Genomic DNA, 23078 nt, shown 5'->3' with positions numbered 1-23078 from the left:
AATATTTTTTCAGAGAGTTCCAGTTCTGCAGCTAGAGTGATTTCAAATAGAAATTTTTATATACCTACATCAGGTACTAGCTGCAGATCTGTAGCTCTCATGGAAAATATTGGAACAGATCAGAGATATGAAAGTAGCTAGCTCTCTGGTGTTGTTATGAAAGCCTCCAGATTCTGGTCCTCGTACCCACCTCTTAGAGATGTGGAATGAAAGCCGTGAATTGAATTCAAAATTAAAACGTATTTAAACTCTTATTTTGTAAACAAACTGGGACAATTTTATCCAAAATGTTTAACTAAAAATATTAGCGGGATATTTGTTCACATAAACATCATTGTTTTAAGAACGTACTAGTAGGAAACTGAACGGTGTTTGATTTGACTGGCTGCTTAACTTGGTTATGTCAACAAACGGAATCATTTCATTTTTAAGCTGTGAGTTAATCAACAAAATTTACTATTGACTAATAAGTGAAATTAATATTTATACTCTTTACTCAGGGGATAAATGTTCTTCGTAGTAAATATTATCATCTGGGTCTCTGCTGACATCTAAAAAGTGGCATTTTCTTTTGATTTTTTATAAAATAAACTAATAATATGCTCTCCACCTCATATGACAGGTTTTTCAAAAAATCTGTTATTGATTTAATTAATGCATGGTAGAAATTGGAGGAATATTTTATTCACTGGGTATGATGATAAAAAGAACTGGAAAACAAATGATGTTGTAAAAGTTTGTATTTTCTATAAATAATGAATTATCTAATCTATATCCAAAAACCAAGTTGTTGTCAAGGGCAATAACTCCTATGCTGGTAATTTCTCTCTTATAATATGTCTACTCAATGATTATCCTGATATCCACGATTAATTTTTATACCCCCCCCCCCGCAACAAGTTGTTGGGGGGGGGGGGGGGGGGGTATACTGGAATCGGGTTGTCCGTCTGTAGACGCAATGGTTTCAGGGCTCTAAAGCATTATCCTTTCCACCTACCGTCACCATATCATATATATGGACTACCTATGGGATGAAGATGTTCCCTATCGATTTTGGGGTTAAAAGGTCAAGTGCACTGGACATCGAAGTAGCAATATGGTTTCTGGGCTCTAAAGCGTTATCGTTTCCACCTACAGTCACCATATCATACATATGGACTACCCATGGGATGAAGATGTTCCCTATCGATTTTGGGGTCAAAAGGTCAAAGGTCACATGCACTGGACATCGAAGTAGCAATATGGTTTCCGGGCTCTAAAGCGTTATCTTTTCCACCTACAGTCACCATATCATACATATGGACTACCCATGGGATGAAGATGTTCCCTATCGAGTTTGGGGTCAAAGGTCAAGCACACTGGACATCGAAGTAGCAATATGGTTTCCGGGCTCTAAAACGTTATCCTTTCCACCTACAGTCACCATATCATACATATGGACTACCCATGGGATGAAGATGTTCCCTATCGATTTTGGGGTCAAAAGGTCAAAGGTCACGCGCACTGGACATCGAAGTAGCAATATGGTTCGGTTTGTCATGCCAATTGTTTTTTACACTCAGAAAAGAGGTAGTTTATACCTATTACCAACACCCTTTGGGAGATTGGGGTAAGCGGGGGGTATTCTTAGTGAGCATTGCTCACAGTACCTCTTGTTATAGCTATATATAAATTGTTGAAATTAGGATTTTGTCATTTTAAACAGTTTTTGGGTGCATATTGATGATGTTTAATTAATTGCACCATGCCCTTTTTTCTCCATAAAATATTTGTTGATATAAACAATTGTTCTTTATTTCACAAGGTTGATTGAAAAGTTTAAAATCAAGGCAGCAGGTATTTGTTGATATAAACAATTGTTCTTTATTTCACAAGGTTGATTGAAAAGTTTAAAATCAAGCCAGCAGGTATTACCTTTTAAAGAGGCTAAATGATTATTACTATCATAGTATGATACAATGAAAGTGCCCTGAAATTGTCTTGCCGCGACGAAAAGTGCCCTTTTGAACATATGATATGTGTGCCCTCTCTAGATCCTAGATTAACACTAGTATGCTTATACCGAATAAACATTTATTCATAAGGCCAAATGAAATAATATGTGTGGTTCCGGTTACACTCCCTTGAAAAATATTTTTTAATGATAGATTTTAGATGGAAACACAATTTTCTTTTACTTTCACTTCTTTGCATGCACCATTTATATATGATGTGATATATACCTATCAAAATTGGTAGGGATCACCCTAGTTTTCACAATTCTTATAACATATATATATTTCAAAGGAAAAAATAAAGACAGGAAAAAAAATCAGTGCATTTGCCAAAATCATGTTTTTGAACATGAAAGCAGGAAATGATATTTCAACCAAAGTACTGTTTTCAAGCCCTTCAAAGTTTTCAAATCTATCCAACTTTTTCAAAAATAAGGAGGGTGGTTGCTCAGTATATTCAAACAACTTAAAATTTGCACTGTTGTTTATGTAAGCACTTTTTAGTTCTAAGTCACTCTGTCTAATGTTAGATGGCCTGTAGTAAATGTTTACAACTTAGCATGTTAGCAATATCTATATATTGGCAATGAATGAACTTGCAGTCAAGCTTCACCTGAAGGAAAACGAGTCAAAAACCTGTATATGTATAGTGGTATATATTATACACCCCTTTTCATAAAAGAAAATCTTCAAAAGCTGTGCATTATATTTGGCAAAATACGGTAACTGATTTTGGAAATAGTCAAAAAAATGTATAGGGTCGGGGGTTAAAACTAGGGACGGTCACCCATCGGGTAACCGGAACCACACATATTAATTTAGTTGACCTAACATATGCATTTTCATTGGTTAGTGATTAGATTAAACTCTATTTAAGGTCATATGGAATAGGGATGGGTATCGCCAAAAAAATTTGTATCACGATATATCACGAAATTTTTTCATAACATCAGCAATATTTTAGGACATTCTGTTTTTCCCTAATTCTCTAGTGTTAAAGTGCAAAAAAAAAAAGCCAAATTCAGTTTATGTTAAAAAAATTATTTGTATAAGTAACTGTAATTAAACAAATCACAAAAAATCAGATCAAATAATATTTAAATGACTCACAACCTTTAACTAGAAAAATAAATATATATAAAAGTTTATTATTTGTTAATTATTTCCTGTAACAGTTAATTTGAAATATAACGCATGAAATTTCCAGAATTTACATATGGTCAAAAATACTGGGTTTTTTTTTTTCTCTGCTGTAAAGCGATACATATTGTGGGACGAATTATCACGATATACCGGTATAATCGTACATCCCTATTATGAAACAATTTCTAACAGTGGTATTTTACTTTAAAAACATAAAGATAGGTATGAAAATACTATGAATGAAAGTTAACTAGCGTTTAATGAAAAACTATTGTCTTTGGAGTGATAAGAAATAAAGCTGTAAACTTCCCATATCGAAAATAAATATGAAAATGATACAAGAAAATAATACTAAAATGATACCAAAAAAATATATTTTTAATGACCAAATTTGGAACCATCTAAATCTTGGTTCCAAATTAGGTCAAAAATAATACACTTTCTAAATAATGAAACACACAAAAATATATTTTTAATATACTTTATTTCTTAGTAAAAATACAAAAATGATACATTTGATGTATTATTTCTATACTCTTGTATTATTTATGTATTAAATCCCAATTTAAAGTACAAAAATAATACATTTTGGAGTAGGATTAAAAAAGTACAAAAAAAATACAAAGTGTATTAATTTTGTATCAACATATTAATTTTGTATCATTTGGTTCACCTTGAAAAAAATAGGAAAAAAAATATGATTTGTATTAATTTTGTATCAACATATTATTTTTGTATTATTTGGTTCACCTTGAAAAATTAAAATAGGAAAAAAATATGAATTGTATTAAATTTGTATCAACATCTAAGTATTCAAAGATGGGGAATAGAAATAATACATTACCAAAAAAAAAAGTATAAAAACAATACATATTTAAAAAAATACAAAAAAAATACATTTTGTATTTCAAAAAAGTACAAGAATGATACACAAAAAGTATATTAATGTGCCAAAAATAATACAATGCAGTGCCTAGAAAAGTAAAAAGAATTGTAAAAAACATGTTTTAATAGTTTTTGAAAACAGCTTTCAATCACATTTTAAGAAAGAAATCTGACATCTTTAAAAATATATGAATAAAACCTTCAGTCAAATCAACTTAGTTATGCAAAATCAATCAAAAGCAAGGGGAAACAAGATGTGTTTGTGAAACACAAATGTCCCCGATAATGGCCAATCCCAGAGATGGCCAAGGTCACAAGGACAAATATCTTGGTACCAGTAGAAAGATCTTGTCACAAGAAATGCTCATGTACAATATTAAAGCTCTAATATTTACCATTTAGAAGTTATGACCAATGTAAAAATAAAACTAAAAGTAGGTCAAATGTCAAGGTCAAAAGGTTTAGTACCAACGAAAAGGTCTTGTCACAAGGAATACTCATGTGAAATATCAAAGCTCTATCACGTACAGTTCAAAAGTTATTAACAAGGTTAAAGTTTTCAAAAAGTAGGTCAAACTCCAAGGTCAAAGGGTCAAAAGTGTTGGTACTCACGGAAAGGTCTTGTCACAAGGAATGTTCATGTGAAATATTAAAGCTCTACCACTTACTGTTAAAAAGTTATAAGCAAAGTTAAAGTTTTCAAAAAGTAGGTCAAACTCAAAGGTCAAGGTTACAGGGTCAAAAATGTTGGTACTCACGGAAAGGTCTTGTCACAAGGAATACTCATGTGAAATATCAAAGCTCTATCACTTACAGTTCAAAAGTTATTAGCAAGGTTAAAGTTTCAGACAGAATGACAGACAGGACAAAAACAATATGCCAATATGCTCCCCCCCCCCCCCCCCCCCCCCCCCCCCCCCCCCCGATCTCGGGGCATAAAAAGACATGCATTGGCTACTAATTCAGCTACTATTAAAAGTTAAAACCATTGTTACAGTAAACATTATATCCCATGTCGCATTGGCTACTATTGTAGAGATTTAAAAAGCGACTATTAAATACTTTGGGCTATATTATCATAAATATAATAAATAATAACAAATTGTTGTCATTTTCATTGTACAAGATTCAATAAATTGCTAGATGTTTAATCAGTATTTTATACATATCTAGCCTGTCCATGATGTTATATGGTACATACATATCTAGTCTGTCAGTGAGCTGATGATATGGTATGTACATATCTAGTCTGCCCATGATCTTATATGGTATACATATCTAGTCTGTCTGTGACCTTATATGGTATTCATATCTAGTCTGTCCATGATCTTCATAACACATCAGTCTTGAGACTCATCCTCCCTCTGCTTCTGCCGTTTCTTCTGCGTTGCAAAGTGCACTAACTTTGTTCCTAAGGGCTATCTTCAAGTCACACCACTTGTCGTCAGCCTTGACCACTGCATAATCTGTAATAGAATATTATAAAAATATATATATATAAAACATTATCATATAGTCTATCTATTGTCCCTTTATAATCTATACAAATGCAAACGGTTCATATCACATATTCACCGGATTTGAGACCATATTCACTGGAGGTACCCCTTCTGGAAATCCTGGATCTGCTGCTGTCCACCCCCCCCCCCCCCCTTCTATATAGATCTATGACTATAGTGTGGAAACTGGACAAGCTTGAACTATGCAGGACGAGTAACCCCCCCCCCCCCCCTCGATCTTTTTTTTTTAAATTTGACCGCTAAGGCCTAGGTTTTGTTTTGGAATATAGGCCTAGCTATAATTTTCAGAAAATTGTAAAGTCAACTTTACTTTGAAAAACTATCCTTCCATACTACATAAACTGAAAGTTTCATCTGCTGCAAAATAAAGAAATCTTGGGCATTACTTTAACTTACCATGTTGTGATGATCACAAGAACTTTACGTACACCCGGCCCAAAACGTCTGGACATGCCGTTCTTGCAGGATGTCACCTTCCTTATATATTCCGTGATTCTGGACTCCGGTCCTCATTCCACTCAACCACGGAATATTTAGCAATTTATGCAAAATAACCTCCGAAATATTGCGACAGTCTAATCACTTTGAAAATGGCAGCGTCACACATTCAACCAATCAAATTTGAGAGCTACAGATTTTGGAACTTCGACCAATCGCGTGAAAGTACGAAGACGGCCGAAAATTCTAGTCTTGTATTTATCTTTCGTAAATATGCTGTTATTATCTCGTTTGTTTAAATTTTCTGCTATTAGAAACTAATTCATAATTCATAGCTGTTTTTTTAAAACAAATACTAAGAATATAATAATTTAAAATTGATTACGGAGTCACCCGAACTCTATCTACAGTCACTTCCGCTTCCATATTTTGAAATCGTCGATCTGTGAACATTGTGAGGAAAGGAAAGCAAAACAATGGGAGAAACACGTGGAGAGTATACAATCTATTTTGTGGACAACTTGTTAAAGGCTCCTAGAGTATTCTTATGGGGTATGCGACGTGTATAACACTGGAAGAAGCAGTCCTACCAAACTTGAAAAGCCACGAGGTCGAGTGGTAATGGCGCGCCCGTGCCGATGAACTTGCACGTTGTTTTCACAATCGGTATGCATTTTTCTTATTCGTTTTCTTTAATATTATTATTTGATAAATCCTATAATTGCGTATTTGAGAAATAGATATTTATTTTTCAAAGTGACTTGTGGTAAAATCGCACCTGATAGTTGCCCGATGATGATCAATGTGAAATAATATATCGTTGTTTAAGTTCATAAATTTTAGTTGTTTTTGTTTTCATGTGACCAATTCTATCATAGGTTTTCCCAACTGCCGACTATTCCTTGTCAGATAATCCTAAAAATCCGGGAGATATAGCATAGCCTATCTAACTTTGAAGTTTGAGGAAGCAGACTGACTTTGAAGACGACAATGATGTTGATTGAATAATACCAGGATGCAGCATTGCAGAAAGTAATGACGGTAAACGTAATTCAATTCTCTAACATGAAATATTCAATTTATGACCTTTAATAAACCCAAGTAACTGTTGATAGAGTATGTCCACAAAAAATAATAATAAGCATGTTACAATCACAGACACCTAAAATTTTAACAGTAAGTTGCATGTATTCATTTATAGGGAGGGGTGTGATATATGTTTTTTCAATCTATGGCATTATTTGTAACTTAAGGATAAAATTTCAGGTGCCTGTGTTACAGTTTTAAAAAAAAATTCTTTCATTAGAGGACATTGAAGATATATATATATATATGCCCCTGCGGTTGAATTTAAAAAAACAAAATTAACTCTGTGAACCTGTAGATCAAAGTGTCGGACATCTTTAGAATGAATTGTATGAACAACAATGCTGCACATCAGCATACTTTTGTTGAAGTGCTAACACGCTTCGTAAAGCATGCTGGTATAAAACAGTAACAAGTAAAGTTCATGCCCTCATTTATTTTTGAAAATGAAATTTTTTTTTTGAAAATTAAAATTGCAGAGAAAATGTTCAATTTCAGTTGATTTCTTGTGTTTCATTTTCAGGTATCTGACATGTCTTATGCCAATCAATTCCTCCAGAAGATGACACAAACTTTAAATTATGGAAGTTGCGAGCAAGAATTTTTCAAGGGAATGTCAGATGGAGAAGAAACATAAGTCAACAAGACAGTGTAAAATGATAAAGTATCTGTAATAGGTGCTTACCATATTCTGCCTATTGTGGATTCAGTGATGGTTTTTCAAACGAACTATGCTCATCAACCAAATGTCCTTAAAATTTGTGGAGTGCAGAGCCACTTTCAGGCGAGACAGTAGTGTGGTTCATTTTAGTGGACATGATTTTAGACGAGATGTGCTTTGTGAAACTTGAAACATTGTTCATTCATCATAGTGTAATGAGAACTGTTGTGGTCCATCATTCTATGCTTTAGTGAAGTAATGGAGATAATGTGAAGTACATGTGTAAATGCTCATATTCTGCACAACATATTTTTCAGTGACATTATTTCTTTGAGACCAAGCTCTGGACAGTTGATAGCCATTTATGTGTAGGACTTTATTTATTTTTCTGTGTGTGCAATAGCAACTGCCACTTGCAGTAAACCCAAACAAAGTGGAGAAATAATTTGTTGAGTTCAGAGATTACAATTTTTATTGTGTTATTTTGATGAGAAGATAGTATTAATAAGGTACAATGGTACATTGTATCTTATTGAAAAGCTTATTTAAGAGTTATCAGTAGAATTAGACTGCATGACAATTATTAGAATGGGAAACCTAGATGAAGTCAAAAGAAACTATACTGTATTTTACAGACTGTCCTGGAAATATGCAATAAATAATGTCTCCAGTGTTATTTAGAAGTATACTTCCTTATTATTTCATTATGCATGCAACTGATAAAGTTGTCTAAACTTAAAAGTTTGAAATCTTTACTGTGAAGTTGAGAAGCTAAATCTTGCATCATGTTTTCCACAAGTTATAAGTTTTATATTTCAATTTAAAAATTAGTCAATTTTTATACAATGAAAATCACTGGGAGTTTTTTTTAAGTCCAATTATAATACAAAATTAATACATATAAATTCAAAGATTTGGATTAAAAATGACTAAGTTTTTAAAAAAATACAATTTTAATACAGTGAAAATGACTAAGTTTAATTTTGATACAAAAATAATATGCTAGAAAAAAAACTAAGTCCCTATAAATACAAAAATAATATATTGAAAATAATCTAAGTCCAAAATGATACAAAAATAATACCCTTTAAAAAATCAAAGTCAGAATTTAATATAAAAATGAGTTACCCATTTTTTTTGTGATACAAAAATAATATATTTTTTTTGTATTATTTCAAAAAAGTACAAAAATGACTGTATTAATAATATATTAAAAATATACTTTTATGTATTTTTTTTCCATATGGGTTGTACTTAAAATTAATTTGTTACCCGCTTATTGTTCTTAATTCTGTGTGTTTTTGACATCACAACGACCCATCGATGCAAGCAATGCAATGAAAATAGTCATTTTCGTGAGTGATCGAGTACATTTTTAAAAAAAAAATTGAATTGTTTAATAAACTTTGATTAATGAATTCCCATGCATAACTCAATTCTTTAGAATGTTGTTTCATATGACCTTGAATTGGAAATTAATACAGTTCTACTTTGAACCTTTAATTTTGATAAGTCACATGAGGGTGGAGCTACCTTACGTTAAAATTAATACAATTGTTCTACTTTGAGCCTTTAATTTTGATAAGTCACATGAGGGTGGCGCTACCTTACGTTAAAATTAATACAATTGTTCTACTTTGAACCCATAATAGTGAGAGTATAGATCTACCTTAAATAATTATTCCTTTTGTAGATTCATATAGAAATTCAGAATGTCGTCAACTTCACAGAAGCACAGAAACTTTGTTCAGGAACCAATGGGAGAAAAGCCTGTCACAGAACTGGCAGGGATTGGAGACACTCTAGGGGGCAGACTTGCAGCAAATGGCTTTGATATGGTCTGTATCAATGGAGTTCTATCTTTTCTTAAAATTGCCTTAGAACTTCCAAAACTTTTATAATTTGAAAATGCACACACTGAGAATACTGTGCGAGAACCAGATACTTCAAGACAAAGCTCCCATGGTTTTATCCAGCATTTAGATGTTACTACCCATTTTATATTTAAGGGGAATTTTTGAGAATGTAGTCATGAGCTTCCAGGGGATGGGGATGGGGGACATCCATGGAATATAATATCCACAGATTGTAACAGCCATATAGAGTGATTGATTACTCATTTTATCTATATTGTAAGTCTGAAAATTGTAGAAAATGACTTATAATATTTAAAAAAAAAAATTTTTGTTGAAAATTCTTGTACAATTTGGTGAAGTTTCTACAAATGAAGAGGATTTTTTATCTGTGGAAGGGGAAACATCTGTTTGTTGCCAAAAGGGGAAAGGTACCTTTCACCGGTAGTAAAAGCAATGTAGATAAAAATCCCTGCCTCCACATTACTGTATTCAATTTTGATTACATTGTTACGAACTTTGAGGCCATCGACAGCTTTAGTTCCATATTTTAACAGTTGTACATGTATTTACATGTGCATTAATATATTTGATATAAAATGTTAATACCACGGCTTTTATTGGTTGTCTGAAAATTTATCAAAGGATCACCGATTTTACATTCATGAATTAAAAATAATAATAATTTATATCAAAGAATTTCACACGAGTAAAAAATATAAATCTTTATTGATCCTTTTCTTTTCAACCAATCAGGACACACAGTGATTATGCAAGTTACACAAACTTGTTTTGCAATAGCAATAGACTTGTCAACAACATTTTAGACAGTAAATTTGGCCTTAATTTTGACAATAATTAACTTTTTTTCAATGAAAAGCAAAAGTTTTAATCTATAATTTTTGAGTATCTTAGGAATACAAAACTACTCGTAATACTAGTAAATAATCCTCTATTTATTTTAATATATTATAGGACAAAACACATGTTTCTAAACTTTTTCATTTTTTCAGCAAAATTAATTCTTTTCATGCCTAAAACTACTTTAAATGTGTTTTTTAATGCAATGCTTTGCATAGTTTTCGAGTTTGAAAATTATGAAATTCAAATCTTGCTATATATACAGTGTTTTCCCTAAGAACCGGCCGCCGGCCAAATTGACCGTTTCAAACGATTTTCTGGCCGGTTCAAATATAAAAAATCAAAAAATAATATGTTGTCAATTTCAGTGATGTTGATTTACACGATCGATCTTTGCAGAGAATGTATGCGGTAGCAATTGGTTGGCTATAAATATCTTTCATATTTCTTCCTTGTTTATGTTTTTATCGAGAGCTTTTTGAAACGGCGATTTTGATTGGACGATATTTTAAACTCTCACCTTGCGCGTGAGAAGCACATGGCAGTGAAAAATAATGAAGCGTCGAACGAATACATTACATGATTTCTTCCAGTCAAAACATCGCAAAGGTGTGTATTTAACACCACTGTGACTAACTTGTCTAAGGTAAAAATGTTCAACCCTTTGGTATATATTTAAAAATGTAGGTTAAAAAGTGGCATATGAACAAGGGTCATTTTGCCCCCTGAAATGCCTCAGAATGCAGGATTTTGCGTCTAATTTTCCAAAATTTCCATCCCCCCCCCCCCCCCCCCCCCGGCCTGTTACAATTCTTAATGGACCTGTTCAAATGAAATGAATGGAAAACACTGTATATATGCATATTTACTTTCGCTATTTTACACGCCATTATGTGTGACGTACATCATATGCGCCCTCGAGTTTGAAAAATCTATTAGCCATTTCATAAACAGATTAGATTTAATCAACAAAAAATCCAATTATCACGTTAACAGCTTGTTGGATATCATTGCATTAAGGTGTTTTGTAGGGCTGCAACAGGTACCCCGAAATAACGAAAACCGTGGGTCGCAGCGTTCGGGTCGGGTTCAGTTCCATATTTTGGTTTGGGTCTGGTTTTTAAAATGGAATCATTATTAGAAATCCGTTTCAATGATACGTCGTCAGAATCCTCAAAGGTGGCTGTATTTTGATCAATTGTCAAATGATGGCATTTTGGACAAAACTATAAACAATGACAGTATGTAAGATATATATATGTTAAATGCATTGATAATATGCCACAGGATCAACATCGTCAAGGACAAAACATTGAAAGCATGGAATGGAAACAAGTACAGACTGTGGACAAAAGTATCGGAACGGTTTACGTGACGTTACACAAGAATGAAACCGTTCGTGTTATTTACGGCAGGCATTTTCAGTGTAGATACGATTTGACACTACACCTTAGGTATTTTCATAATGATGATGACTTCCTGTTTACACTAACTACGTTATTTTTGTCGTCTGCAATCATAAAGTAAGTAAAGACCTCTCCAAACAACATGGCCTCGAAACATAAATATGCATCGGATGGTGTCAAACAGTCAGTTGCTACATTAGTTCAGAATGGAAATTCTTTTCAGAAAGTTGCAGATATGTTAGATATGGCTAAAACATCTGTGCATCGAATTTACGGAAATTTCTGTGAACGAGGAACTGTAAAAACAGCCCCTAAAACAGGTCGCAAGAAAAGTCTCAGCGATCGTGACGGAAGGAAAATTTTACGACAAGTGAAGGCTAACAGGAAAACTCCATTGGCCGATGTGACGAATAATTTTAACAATAATGAAAACAGAAATGTATCCAAAAAGACAGTGTGGCGTTTTCTTAAGAATCAGAGGTATAGTCGATGTGTCTGCAAGAAAAAAATCAGGATTTCCCCTGTAAACAGACAGAGAAGAATGGCATAGTGTCGAGCCAAATCAACATGGACAAACGATGACTGGAAAAAAATTATTTTTTCAGACGAGAGTCAAATTGTTATTGGTAGTGATAACAAAGTGTATATCTGGAGAAAAAGTGACGAGGCCTTTAGACCAGAATGTATTTCACCTGTAAAAACCAAGAAACTTGCCGTGATGGTTTGGGGTAGCATAACCTATCATGGCGTCGGCACATTAACACGTGTGGAGGGGAACATCAATTCAGATAAATATATTCAAATCATAGACAACAATCTATGGCCAGTAATAGCAAGACACTTTCCTGACAATAATTATATATTTCAAGATGATAATGCACCAGTTCATCGTTCTAGGGCTACTAAAACATTCATGGAATATAACCATATCAACACGATGGAGTGGCGGGCACAGAGCCCAGATATAAACATTATAGAAAATTTATGGTTAAAGATTAAAAAAAAGATAGAGCAATCAATGGATGAGATTACCTCTGTGGAACAATTATATGATAAAATTTATTCAATTTGGACCCGTTTCGATTGTGAAACTATTAAACATTTGTACCAATCCCTCCCCAAGAGAATCACTGCAGTACGGAGAGCCAAAGGCTATATCACGAAATATTAAAGTAAGTTTTGATGAATAAGGTATTTTTTGGACAGGGAGATACAAAATTGTCTTCTCTTTAAAATAGTGGCAATTTATTTTTAGTATTCTTTATGAAATATGGTTATTTTTAGCATCGAATCAAACGCGAGTATTTTTGCAAACTGGACAACGTCATAAATCGTTCCGATACTTTTGTCCACAGTCTGTACATGTACTAAGAAGTGACAATGCTGTGTCTAGTACCATGTATGTCGAGTAAACCTCAGTCCACGTCCCGGAGTAATTATTTTAACAAAATACAATAAAGATGTTTGATTTCATCTGTATTTTAGATTTTTAAAATAAGTTATATTGACCCGAACAGAAATACCGGAACCCGAAGTTAAAAATTTAGAACCGACCCGATCCAAAAAAAATTGGAACCGTGACAGCCCTAGTGTTTTGTGCCATGTAAGGGTGTACTAGTTGTCAGTAGAAAGGATTTAGACTTTAAAATAAATTTGTAGATGTGCATATTGTTAGAACAGGAGGATACAATTATTTTCCTAAAAGTTAAAGTAGATCTAAGAGGGTTAGAAGGTGTAAAATATCCTGTGAACACTTTTCCTATATGGCTTATCGAATAGATTCAAAACTTTGGACAATGCTTCATTGCCATTTGTAGATCTGCATATTGTTCGGGACAGGAGGATCCAATTATTTTCCTAAAAGTTATGGTAGATCTAAGAGAGGTGGAGGGGTAAATTAGCTTGTGAACACTTCTCTTCCTATATAGCTTATTGGATAGCTTTGAAATTTTGTGCAATACTGCATTATCATTTAATGATTTTCTTATTGTTCTGATGAGGGATCTTTAAAATATTTTTCTACAATTTACAGTGGATCAAATAGTGTTTTAAAGCTTTATTCATGTACAAGGGGATGTTCACTTTCCTACTGGTACTTCAGCATAACAATCATCGTTTTTGCATCATACATAACATTGGCATTTGTCACATAGATGTTGAATCTTTTCTCCATCTTTTTCATCAATGCACAAAGTACAGTTCATAATGTCTTATGTTCCTGCTCATGCTTTCTCCTCCATATTATGCAGTACATTAAGGGGAGGAGGTTGTAATTTGGAGCACTTTCAATTTGGGAGCTGAGGAGACAATTGTTTTTAACAAAAACAAATTACATTTTGATATATATATTCTAAAATTTCAGTATCAGAATTGTATTAAACCAAGTGCTTATAGTGTAGAGTTCCTTTTTAGCTCACCTGAGCTGAAAGCTCACGTGAGCTTTTCTGATCACCCGTATTCCGGCGTCCGTCCGTCCGTCTGTTCGTCTGTAAACTTTTCACATTTTCAACTTCTTCTCAACAACCACTGGGCCAATTTCAACCAAAGTTGGCACAAAACATCCTTAGGTAAAGGGAATTCTAAATTGTTAAAATAAAGGGCCAGGCCACCTTCCAAGGGGAGATAATCAAGAAAAGGTAAAAATAGGGTAGGGTCATTAAAAAATCTTCTTCTCAAGAACCACTGGGCCAGAAAAGATGAAATTTATAGATAAGCTTTATTAGGTAGTGCAGATTCTAAATTGTTAAAATCATGCCCCCGGGGGTCGGATGGGGCCACAATGGGGGATCAAAGTTTTACATACAAATATATAGGGAAAATCTTTAAAAATCTTCTTCCCAAGAACCACTGAGCCAGAAAAGCTGAGATTTATATGAAAACTTCCTTATATAATGCAGATTCTAAATTGTTAAAATCATGGCCCCCTGGGGTAGGATGGGGCCACAATAGGGGATCAAAGTCTTACATACAAATATATAGGAAAAATCTTTAAAAATCTTCTTCTCAAGAACCACTGAGCCAGAAAAGCTGAGATTTATATGAAAGCTTCCTGATATAGTACAGATTCTAAATTGTTAAAATCATGGGGCCAAAAATAAAAATATGTTTGTTTCCCCTTGCCCCGACCGGGTCAAAAAAAAGGGCCCGGGTCAAAAGTTTTTTTGCCAAAAAATTGCGATGTTGTTTTTTTTTTATTTCCGTAAAAAAAATCGTGTCCGCTCCGTGTCGGTTCTAGACGTTACTTCTGCTTTTTTCGGAAGTTACCGGGATTTATCGATACTTGAAAAAATGGGTGACAGAATAGCGTTGTCGTCTACTGTAAAGATAAAATACAAACACACATCTAAAGTTGTGCCCATAATAGTCAACAGACTCTACAGTTTCTCCAAACACTGTACATGGAATGAGGTTTTGAATGATTTGACAGCGGACGGCGACCATAACATAGACAAGTCGGACGAAGTAACTGTCACCGTGTCGGACAAACTTGCCAACGGTGTAACTTTTGAGCCACATTTTGAAGAACAGATACAAGTGGTTCACAACTTTGATAAAAAATTGAAATATGTACAATTTGACGTGATAAGAGACTTAGAACCAAATAAGAATGTACCAAAAGGTCAAAATCCTCCTACATGTCCTACAGCTTTCGATGTTTTGATGAGAAAGTCCAGCACACTGACAAAGCTCCCTCAAAAGATTGATGAAGCCTCTCCCAGATTTACAGGTAATTTATATGCATTATTATATTTCTATCAAGTAGGTTTGAGATGGTGTATGGCTCATGTCTTAAAGTTATAAATGAGTCTGTCCCACACCATTTCATTTCTTTCTTCAATGTTCCCAAACTTTTGGTCTGGGGAAATTTATGGTAGGGGGTGTAAAAACGGTAAATTCCTAGGGGAAGTGCTGCCCAAATTTTTTTCAACATTGGACTTTGTCATTTTTTCACATTTTAAAGGGTCGCAGCTATACATTTGTGAGGGGGTGGACAGGGGTGTTTCCAATTCCCGGTTCCCACCCCCTCGACTCCCAGTTAACGCCCCATTGACTCCCGGTTCCCTACCCATGGACTCCTAGTTCCCGACCCATCTACTCCCTTTGACGTTTTTTTTTTTGGCTTGTCACCAATTTTGATTTTACTCCCGCCTTACGCTAATTCCGGTTCCCGCCCCCGTTAGCTCCCAGTTCCCTCCCCCTAACTTCCTGTTCCCGCCCCCTTACTCCCGGGTTCCCGCCCCCTTGTCCACCCCCTCATTTGTGGCTTCAATTTTTAAATACCCTGGCGTGTCAAATTCTGGGTATCAAGTGTGTGATAGTGATCGATATGTTTACATCCTTGACTATTTTAGCATTCACTTATTGTGTCCCCTCAGTGTCTACCCAGTGTGTTGCGACATATAGGGATCTGACCCTTTTATCATTTCCAGTTGGGTTGTTATTGTCAGCCACACTTTTTGGTAACTCTGTTCTCAGAAACTAGTGGCTGAAATTTGGTATACAGATTCAGTATGTAAAGTCCAATTTCATGGGATGCGAATTCAGATGTCACACTTCAACTTCCTGCTGTTTACTTACTTTGATTTTTTTTACTTTATTTTTTTTCAACATTTATAAGGCCATGCAGGCGACACATGTATTCATTGATAACTCACAATTGATAATATTTGCATTTAATTTGAAGTACATGTATACTCAGTGTGTCAGAATGTAAATTTTATTACAGCTAAACAAAAACTGTACAACGGGATAGTGAACATGTTTGTGGAATTTGAAGACAAGTTTCCAGTTGTAATGACGGACAAAGCCATTAGTGACCAAGTGATCATGCCATTGACCAATGCTGTGTGGTACTTAAGTGGAAATATGGGGACAATTCAGGAGCGAGCTGTACATATGCCAGATGTTCAAGGAATTCCTGCAAGGTATTGGATTCATGTCTGCATGTGTCTGACACCAGCACATGTAGTGTAAGGCAGCATACCTGAGTGGTCTTGTGTCATTGTTGTTGTCCGTCACACTTTTCATTTGTCTGTTACTCTGGCTTAACCACTTCACGTGGGGTTTTGATGGAACTTTCACATATAAATACCAGTACTATTAATGTGTACCTTCTATTTCAATGAAAAACGGAAAGATAGCAGAAAACACAATAATGACAGACAATTCAATCACATATCACCAAATAACTCCGAAAACAAAAAACACAAATCAAGACAAATTACAAACATTTATAACGATAGAAACTCGGGGATAAGTGGACTTGGTACCGACACTAACAAAAGCTAGCAGTAGGGTTAAACAGGTTTATAAATACCAGCATTTTGGGGGACAGGGTGCAGATAATGGCAATACATGTAATGGCATTTACAAACTATTATGCAGACAACACATGTATTCAATTAAAGACCATCACCTTTCATTGTCATTTACTTGGCATTTATGCTAGCTATGATCTTCATTCATTTGTATGGCCTATTGGACCATGTATGTGGAGGGAATATATAAATGTTACCCTTGTCTGTCTGTCTGTCACACTGTGGTAATAACGTCTTTGTTAAGGTTCATAGTTTCCACATACTAAGGAAACTATGCAAAGTACATGTGCATTTGTAATTAAGCATGCTATTCAATTACCCATATTTATTTTTCAGGTTTCTTCAGTATGATGGCATCAATGACTTCAAGAAGAAAAAGGAGAAAAAACCTTCATTAAATGCAAAAGAACTTAAATTACATGGCCAATGCGTATTCAGGGTAGCCTCCAAACCATATGCAAACCATTGGAATATCAAAGATGAATTGCATCTTTTGGCAATTTCCTTAGATTCTTATTCTGAGTACTTAGATAATGCCAATCAAAACCAAAAAATGCGCCAGGAAAAGATGCATCCTGTCCGGCAAGTAGATACCCATATGTCTATTCAGCATGTCGAAAAAACAAACGAAGTATTAAACAGATATTCCAAATTAGATCTTGCGCTTTCAGAGATGGCATTTTTTGAACCGTTGTTTTTTGATGAAACAGCTTTTGGTCCTGAAATTGAAATGAATAGTTCACAGAGATATAAATTTCTAAACAGTATTGCACTATCTGTTGATTTGCATGTGCTCCAGTATGACCCAGGTGCTGGCTTAGGGGCATTGACCTTTTTTTGGAAAGTTCAGGATAGTATGTCTACAAAAGATTTGCATTTGACGGATAACCAGGTTATACACAATCTCCGTCCTAAGTTGCCCGAATACCATACAAGAAAAATGCGTCTAGAATTTTATTCCATATATGAAAAAATATCGGGTGTTACAATACCACCCCACATACTACGGTCAATCTATGCTACATTGACAGGCGATGCCACTACCGATCAAAACCCAGCGATTGATCAACGTATGCGTACAGCTGTGATGGCTTCAGATCCAGAACTTATAGTGGACCTCCGCCTTCTGAACAAGGGGTGTCCGAGTGACACTTTTGATGTGTTTTTCTCTACATTGGAACACGATCTAGAGGAATTAAAGGCAGCAGATGAAAGGAGACACGGCATTGAACATATCTCAAAATATCTGTCTGTAAGAGATCTTATCAATCAAGTTAAGGCTAAACTTCCTGACGATGTGCCAATTCCTAGTGAATCAACAGTCCTTTTGGCTTTTGTACCAAAAAATGCTCATGCAAATGTCGCAAAGTTATGTAAAGGCCGCGTACCTTTAAAAATGAAAGTTCAAACCAGACAACTGCGTGCCAGTCATCAGGATGAACATTACTGCGCTAGTATATTCAAAATGTTGAGACAGTATGCAATAAAGTTTAGAGACAAAGTTACATTTGTATGTATGGACGACAAGTCCAAGGTTGATTTTGGAGAGCCTGGTGTCCATATATCATCAGGAGTGCGTGGAAAAAAATCTATTATGCCAGTTGATTCGGCGTTATCCTGTCTAGATCATGATGTCTCTAGCAAAGGTTCCCTTACTCCATCAGTTGCATTATTTGTTGACATACCGGAGGACGTATCAGAGTCATTTAATAGAGGTCAGGTTGCTTTAACGATGAAAGACAGCACATTTCAGCCTAGTTCTCCTTTCAGACACGCTACAGAATTGAAAAACATTCTTGATCAAGTTGATGTTAATGACAAAAAACCTGCTCTGTTTCTTTACACAGATGGAGGGCCTGACCATCGTACAACTTACAACAGCGTCAAATTATCTTTGATTATTTTGTTTAAACAGCTTGGCTTAGAATTCTTAGTCGCTTGTCGAACAGCCCCAGGACATTCCTGGGCTAATCCGGCAGAAAGAATTATGTCCTTGCTAAATATAGCTTTCCAGAACACGGCTTTGTCCAGGGAGGAATCTACCTCAGACATTGAACAAGTTATTAGGTCATGCAATGGAATGGGTGAAATAAGACGCAAGGCGGAGAAAGTTGATGGTCTAAAAACTAAGTGGATCGAATCTGTGAGGCCTATGATTAACCTGTTAGAAGAACGTGCAAAGCGTGTCCAACTGAAAGGGAAACCCTTTCAAAGTTTTCCGGCAGCAGATGACATCGATGTAGAGATGACGGAAGCCAGTGTAACTTTGATTGACCCCACTATTAGCATTGGGAACTACCAACAGACCCATATGAACAAAGCTAAAAGCTTTAAGGATTTCATTGGTAGGTATTATGCTCCACAATATTGAAAAAAAATGTCCTTTTCTTATACTGAGTACTGAGAATTGGAAAAAAAAACATTAGTGTAGAACATGTAAAGTCGTTTCAATAAATCTGTCCCAGACGTGAGTTTTTGAGTACACATAGTTGATCGGCAGCTGAATGAAATAAAGATACAATGTCATCAAATTGTTGTTTGAATCTAGTGTAGTTTTTGGTGTTCTTTAGAAAAAAGGTAGCATTAAAGTACATTTGAATGACAATGTAGTTAAAAGTCATTCAACGACTGACAAAAATGTGTACGTCACAAACTCGAGACTGACATATTTATTGAATTGGTTCTATGTTCAGTTCCAACTCAATCCTCTCTTTAGAAAAAGAACGAATATGGTAAGCAACAAACACACAAAGCTATTTACCAAAATGATTTCAAAAACCTGCTCCGTTTCTTCACCAATGCTTACCAACTTTTAGTACGGTTACATGGAATTATATCTCCAAATTACATATGTTTATGTCCTGGCAGATCTGCAACACAAAAGTGAAAGGGGCATATACAGTTAGATTTAATACCCTTGTCCATCCATCTCGTTCTTGGTTTAGGTCCTTTATTCAGCAACTAGACAAGGTATGGCAATATGATACTTGGTCAGTGGAAAATATCATTAAGTTAAACAGGATTGATTATGTCAGATACTACATTCATTGTCCATATGTTTATTTATTCCTTGCACAAAATGTGATATTTCTTTTTCAGGAAAGCACTGTCAAGAACGCCACTATGTGTTCCAAATCAGGCGATGTTCAGATGCAGAGTGTTGTCCGCCATCTTCTAAAGAATGGCAATGGTTGCCAGACCCGGTAATGGATAACACTGGAAAACACTATAAATCTCTGGAGGAAGTCTTGGGAACAATCACCACAGAGAAAGATAGACCCTCATCCACAAATCAAACAGTGGCAGCAGTTGCTCAGGAACAACAAGTAAGTAAATTTAGAATATTCCTCATTGATATCACAGATCTGTGAATTTTATTCATGGATTTAATGTTATGATATAAAAGAGATGATAGGGAATTCCAACAATGACAGAAAACACAAACCAAACCAAACATCACCCACCTTCCACCAACCAAACAATCCCAAACACACAGAAAAGACAACAAACAAACATAAACAACAATAGGAAAATGGGCAGTCAGACTTGGTACTGGCACTGATGCATGTATCTTATGAAAACAGACCAAAACTGCTAGGCTATATGAAATGAAAGACAATATTATAATTTTCACACAGTGGTAACAAATATGTCTGACAGTTGTGCTAAATTAGATCCTAATATCTTTCATGACTTGCATTAATATTTCAATATTTTTGCTTAATTTGTCCTCCAATATTCTAACATTTACACCTCTCCCTGGATTTAAGGTTTTGTTTAACATTACAATCTAGGTTGTCTTGTTCTACATTCAATGAATATATTTTAATTAGCATTTGATATCTAATCTTTTTCAGGGTTGTGAAAACAGAATGCTTGTTGCCCAGAATGTGAGATCTACAATAAAATGCACTGAATGTGACAAACCTAGATGCATTTATTCTAAGCTGAAGTTGAACCCTCGAGATTTAAGAGCCTTGAAGCACACAACAGATAAATATGACTACACTTGCGGGGCAATTTTAGCACCAGAAGGTTTGTATATTTATTGACAATATTGTGATTAAATGACACTAAATAAGACTGGCATTTCTGACAGAACCAAAGCACAAGTATGTTCATTTGTTTATCATCATGATGATCAATATCATAAACAATGGATACATGAACTAAGATGAATATTCACTGTTCAAATCTTTTTAATCAAATGACAAAATGTCAGAAGAACAGAAATTGGATTTGTGTGTTTGTCCACATTCAATCTGTATCCTTGCATTGTTCAAAAATTTAAATGCTTTTTGTAGGCCTTATATACATGTGCAGGATAAAACATGTTTGCATCTACCATGCATATTCCCCTTTTTCACTCTCCAAAAGGACATTCAATATTAAATGCACAATCTGTGGAAATTATGTTTTTGGCAGCCTTTATATTTACAGTCATTGAATGATAACATCTTTATAATATTTGTATCATTGAAGTAATGGAAGTAGGGATGAATCTTTGAATTTAACCTTGGGTAATCTGAAAAAGAAAATAAAGAGCACAAAAACATTAAAATCAATTTTTTTCTCTGACAAGTGTTTTTTTTTGTCACTTTCAGGGGATGTTCTACATGGAAAAGTTTTCACAAGACTCCAGCTTGCATGTACCAGTCACATTGAATTTGCATACTACAGCTCGGATGTTGGCCGCAAAGACATATGTGCATATTGTGTTGCAACAGAGATCCAAAAGGACAAGGACTTGTGCAAAAACTTTAAAGTTGTGCTGCCAGTTTGTGACTTGTGTCGTTCAAAAAAATTGGAAGTCCCAAAGAGAAATCCAATTAAGAAATAGTTAATTCTAGTCTGACAATCAGTTAATTCTAGTCTGATATTCATCCTCTCTAAGTCATTCTTTTTAACATGTTGTTTATGATTTTTGTTTCTACTTGTTTCTAGTCAAGAATAAATGTTTTTTGTTTTAAAATTTTCATTTATTTCTTTAAATAATGTTTTTTAAAGAAATGTCGGAGTAAAGAAAACAGAAATTACACATCCAGAGCATTCATATTAGCATACAGATTCAACGCCAGCAAGCCATTCCAGGATTTTAATACATAAAACATTGAAGCTCAACCAATCCTCAACATAGTAGTATAAATGTTCTCTTCTCCAGATGTTAAGCATTGAAGACAATCAGTGCCCTGTTTGACAGATCTGCTTTTTTTCCGACAATACATATAAAATTATATGAATTTAAAAAAAAAAAAAATATATCACCTGCCTGCCTGGTCAGTTTCAAAAACTAGACCCGGGGGAGGGGAAACAAACATTCTTTTAATTGTGGCCTGGCCCCCGAGGTTCGGATGGGGCCACAATAGGGGATCAAAGTTTTACATACAAATATATAGGAAAAATCTTTAAAAATCTTCTTGCCAAGAACCACTAAGCCAGAAAAGCTGAGATTTATATGAAAACTTCCTGATATAGTACAGATTCTAAATTGTTAAAATCATGGACCCCGGGGGTCGGATGGGGCCACAATAGGGGGTCAAAGTTTTACATACAAATATATAGGAAAAATTTTCTTCCCAAGAACCACTGAGCCAGAAAAGCTGAGATTTATATGAAAGCTTCCTGATATAGTACAGATTCTAAATTGTTAAAATCATGGCCCCCGGGGATAGGATGGGGCCACAATGGGGGATCAAAGTTTTACATACAAATATATAGGGAAAATCTTTAAAAATCTTCTTCTCAAGAACCACTGAGCCAGAAAAGCTGAGATTTATATGAAAGCTTCCTTATATAATGCAGATTCTAAATTGTTAAAATCATGGCCCCCGGGGGGTCGGATGGGGCCACAATAGGGGATCAAAGTTTTACATACAAATATATAGGGAAAATCTTTAAAAATCTTCTTCTCAA

At 34.7% G+C, this 23078-nt stretch overlaps 2 protein-coding genes across 4 annotated transcripts in view; both read left to right on the top strand.

Moving 5' to 3' along the window:
* LOC125651919 (barrier-to-autointegration factor B-like) overlaps window positions 1–23078 on the top strand; it is a 44368-nt gene that overhangs the window by 20187 nt on the left and 1103 nt on the right. For both annotated transcript variants that reach the window (XM_048880770.2, XM_048880771.2), the window contains exon 2: window positions 9421–9565. In XM_048880770.2, coding sequence (XP_048736727.1) covers window positions 9440–9565 — 126 coding nt within the window. In that variant the 5' untranslated portion in view covers window positions 9421–9439. The remainder of the gene's footprint in view (window positions 1–9420; window positions 9566–23078) is intronic.
* On the top strand, window positions 11277–22137 carry LOC125668757 (uncharacterized). Of its 2 annotated transcripts, XM_056166652.1 has the most exons (6): window positions 11289–15574; window positions 16574–16772; window positions 17502–19510; window positions 20265–20491; window positions 21023–21200; window positions 21770–22137. In XM_056166652.1, the coding sequence occupies exons 1-6, from the start codon at window positions 14950–14952 to the stop codon at window positions 22003–22005; spliced, it is 3474 nt and encodes a 1157-aa protein (XP_056022627.1). In that variant the 5' UTR covers window positions 11289–14949; the 3' UTR covers window positions 22006–22137. The 2 variants fall into 2 exon arrangements, 1 of the variants encoding a protein (XP_056022627.1); XR_008803384.1 differs by lacking the exons at window positions 21023–21200; window positions 21770–22137 and adding an exon at window positions 20034–20135 and having other exon boundaries at window positions 11277–15574; window positions 20265–20401.

Source organism: Ostrea edulis, chromosome 5, assembly GCF_947568905.1.
Source record: "Ostrea edulis chromosome 5, xbOstEdul1.1, whole genome shotgun sequence".
NCBI classification, from domain to species: domain Eukaryota; kingdom Metazoa; phylum Mollusca; class Bivalvia; order Ostreida; family Ostreidae; genus Ostrea; species Ostrea edulis.
The sequence above is the reverse complement of the archived record's forward strand: the minus strand, read 5'-3'. Positions and strand labels throughout refer to the sequence as shown.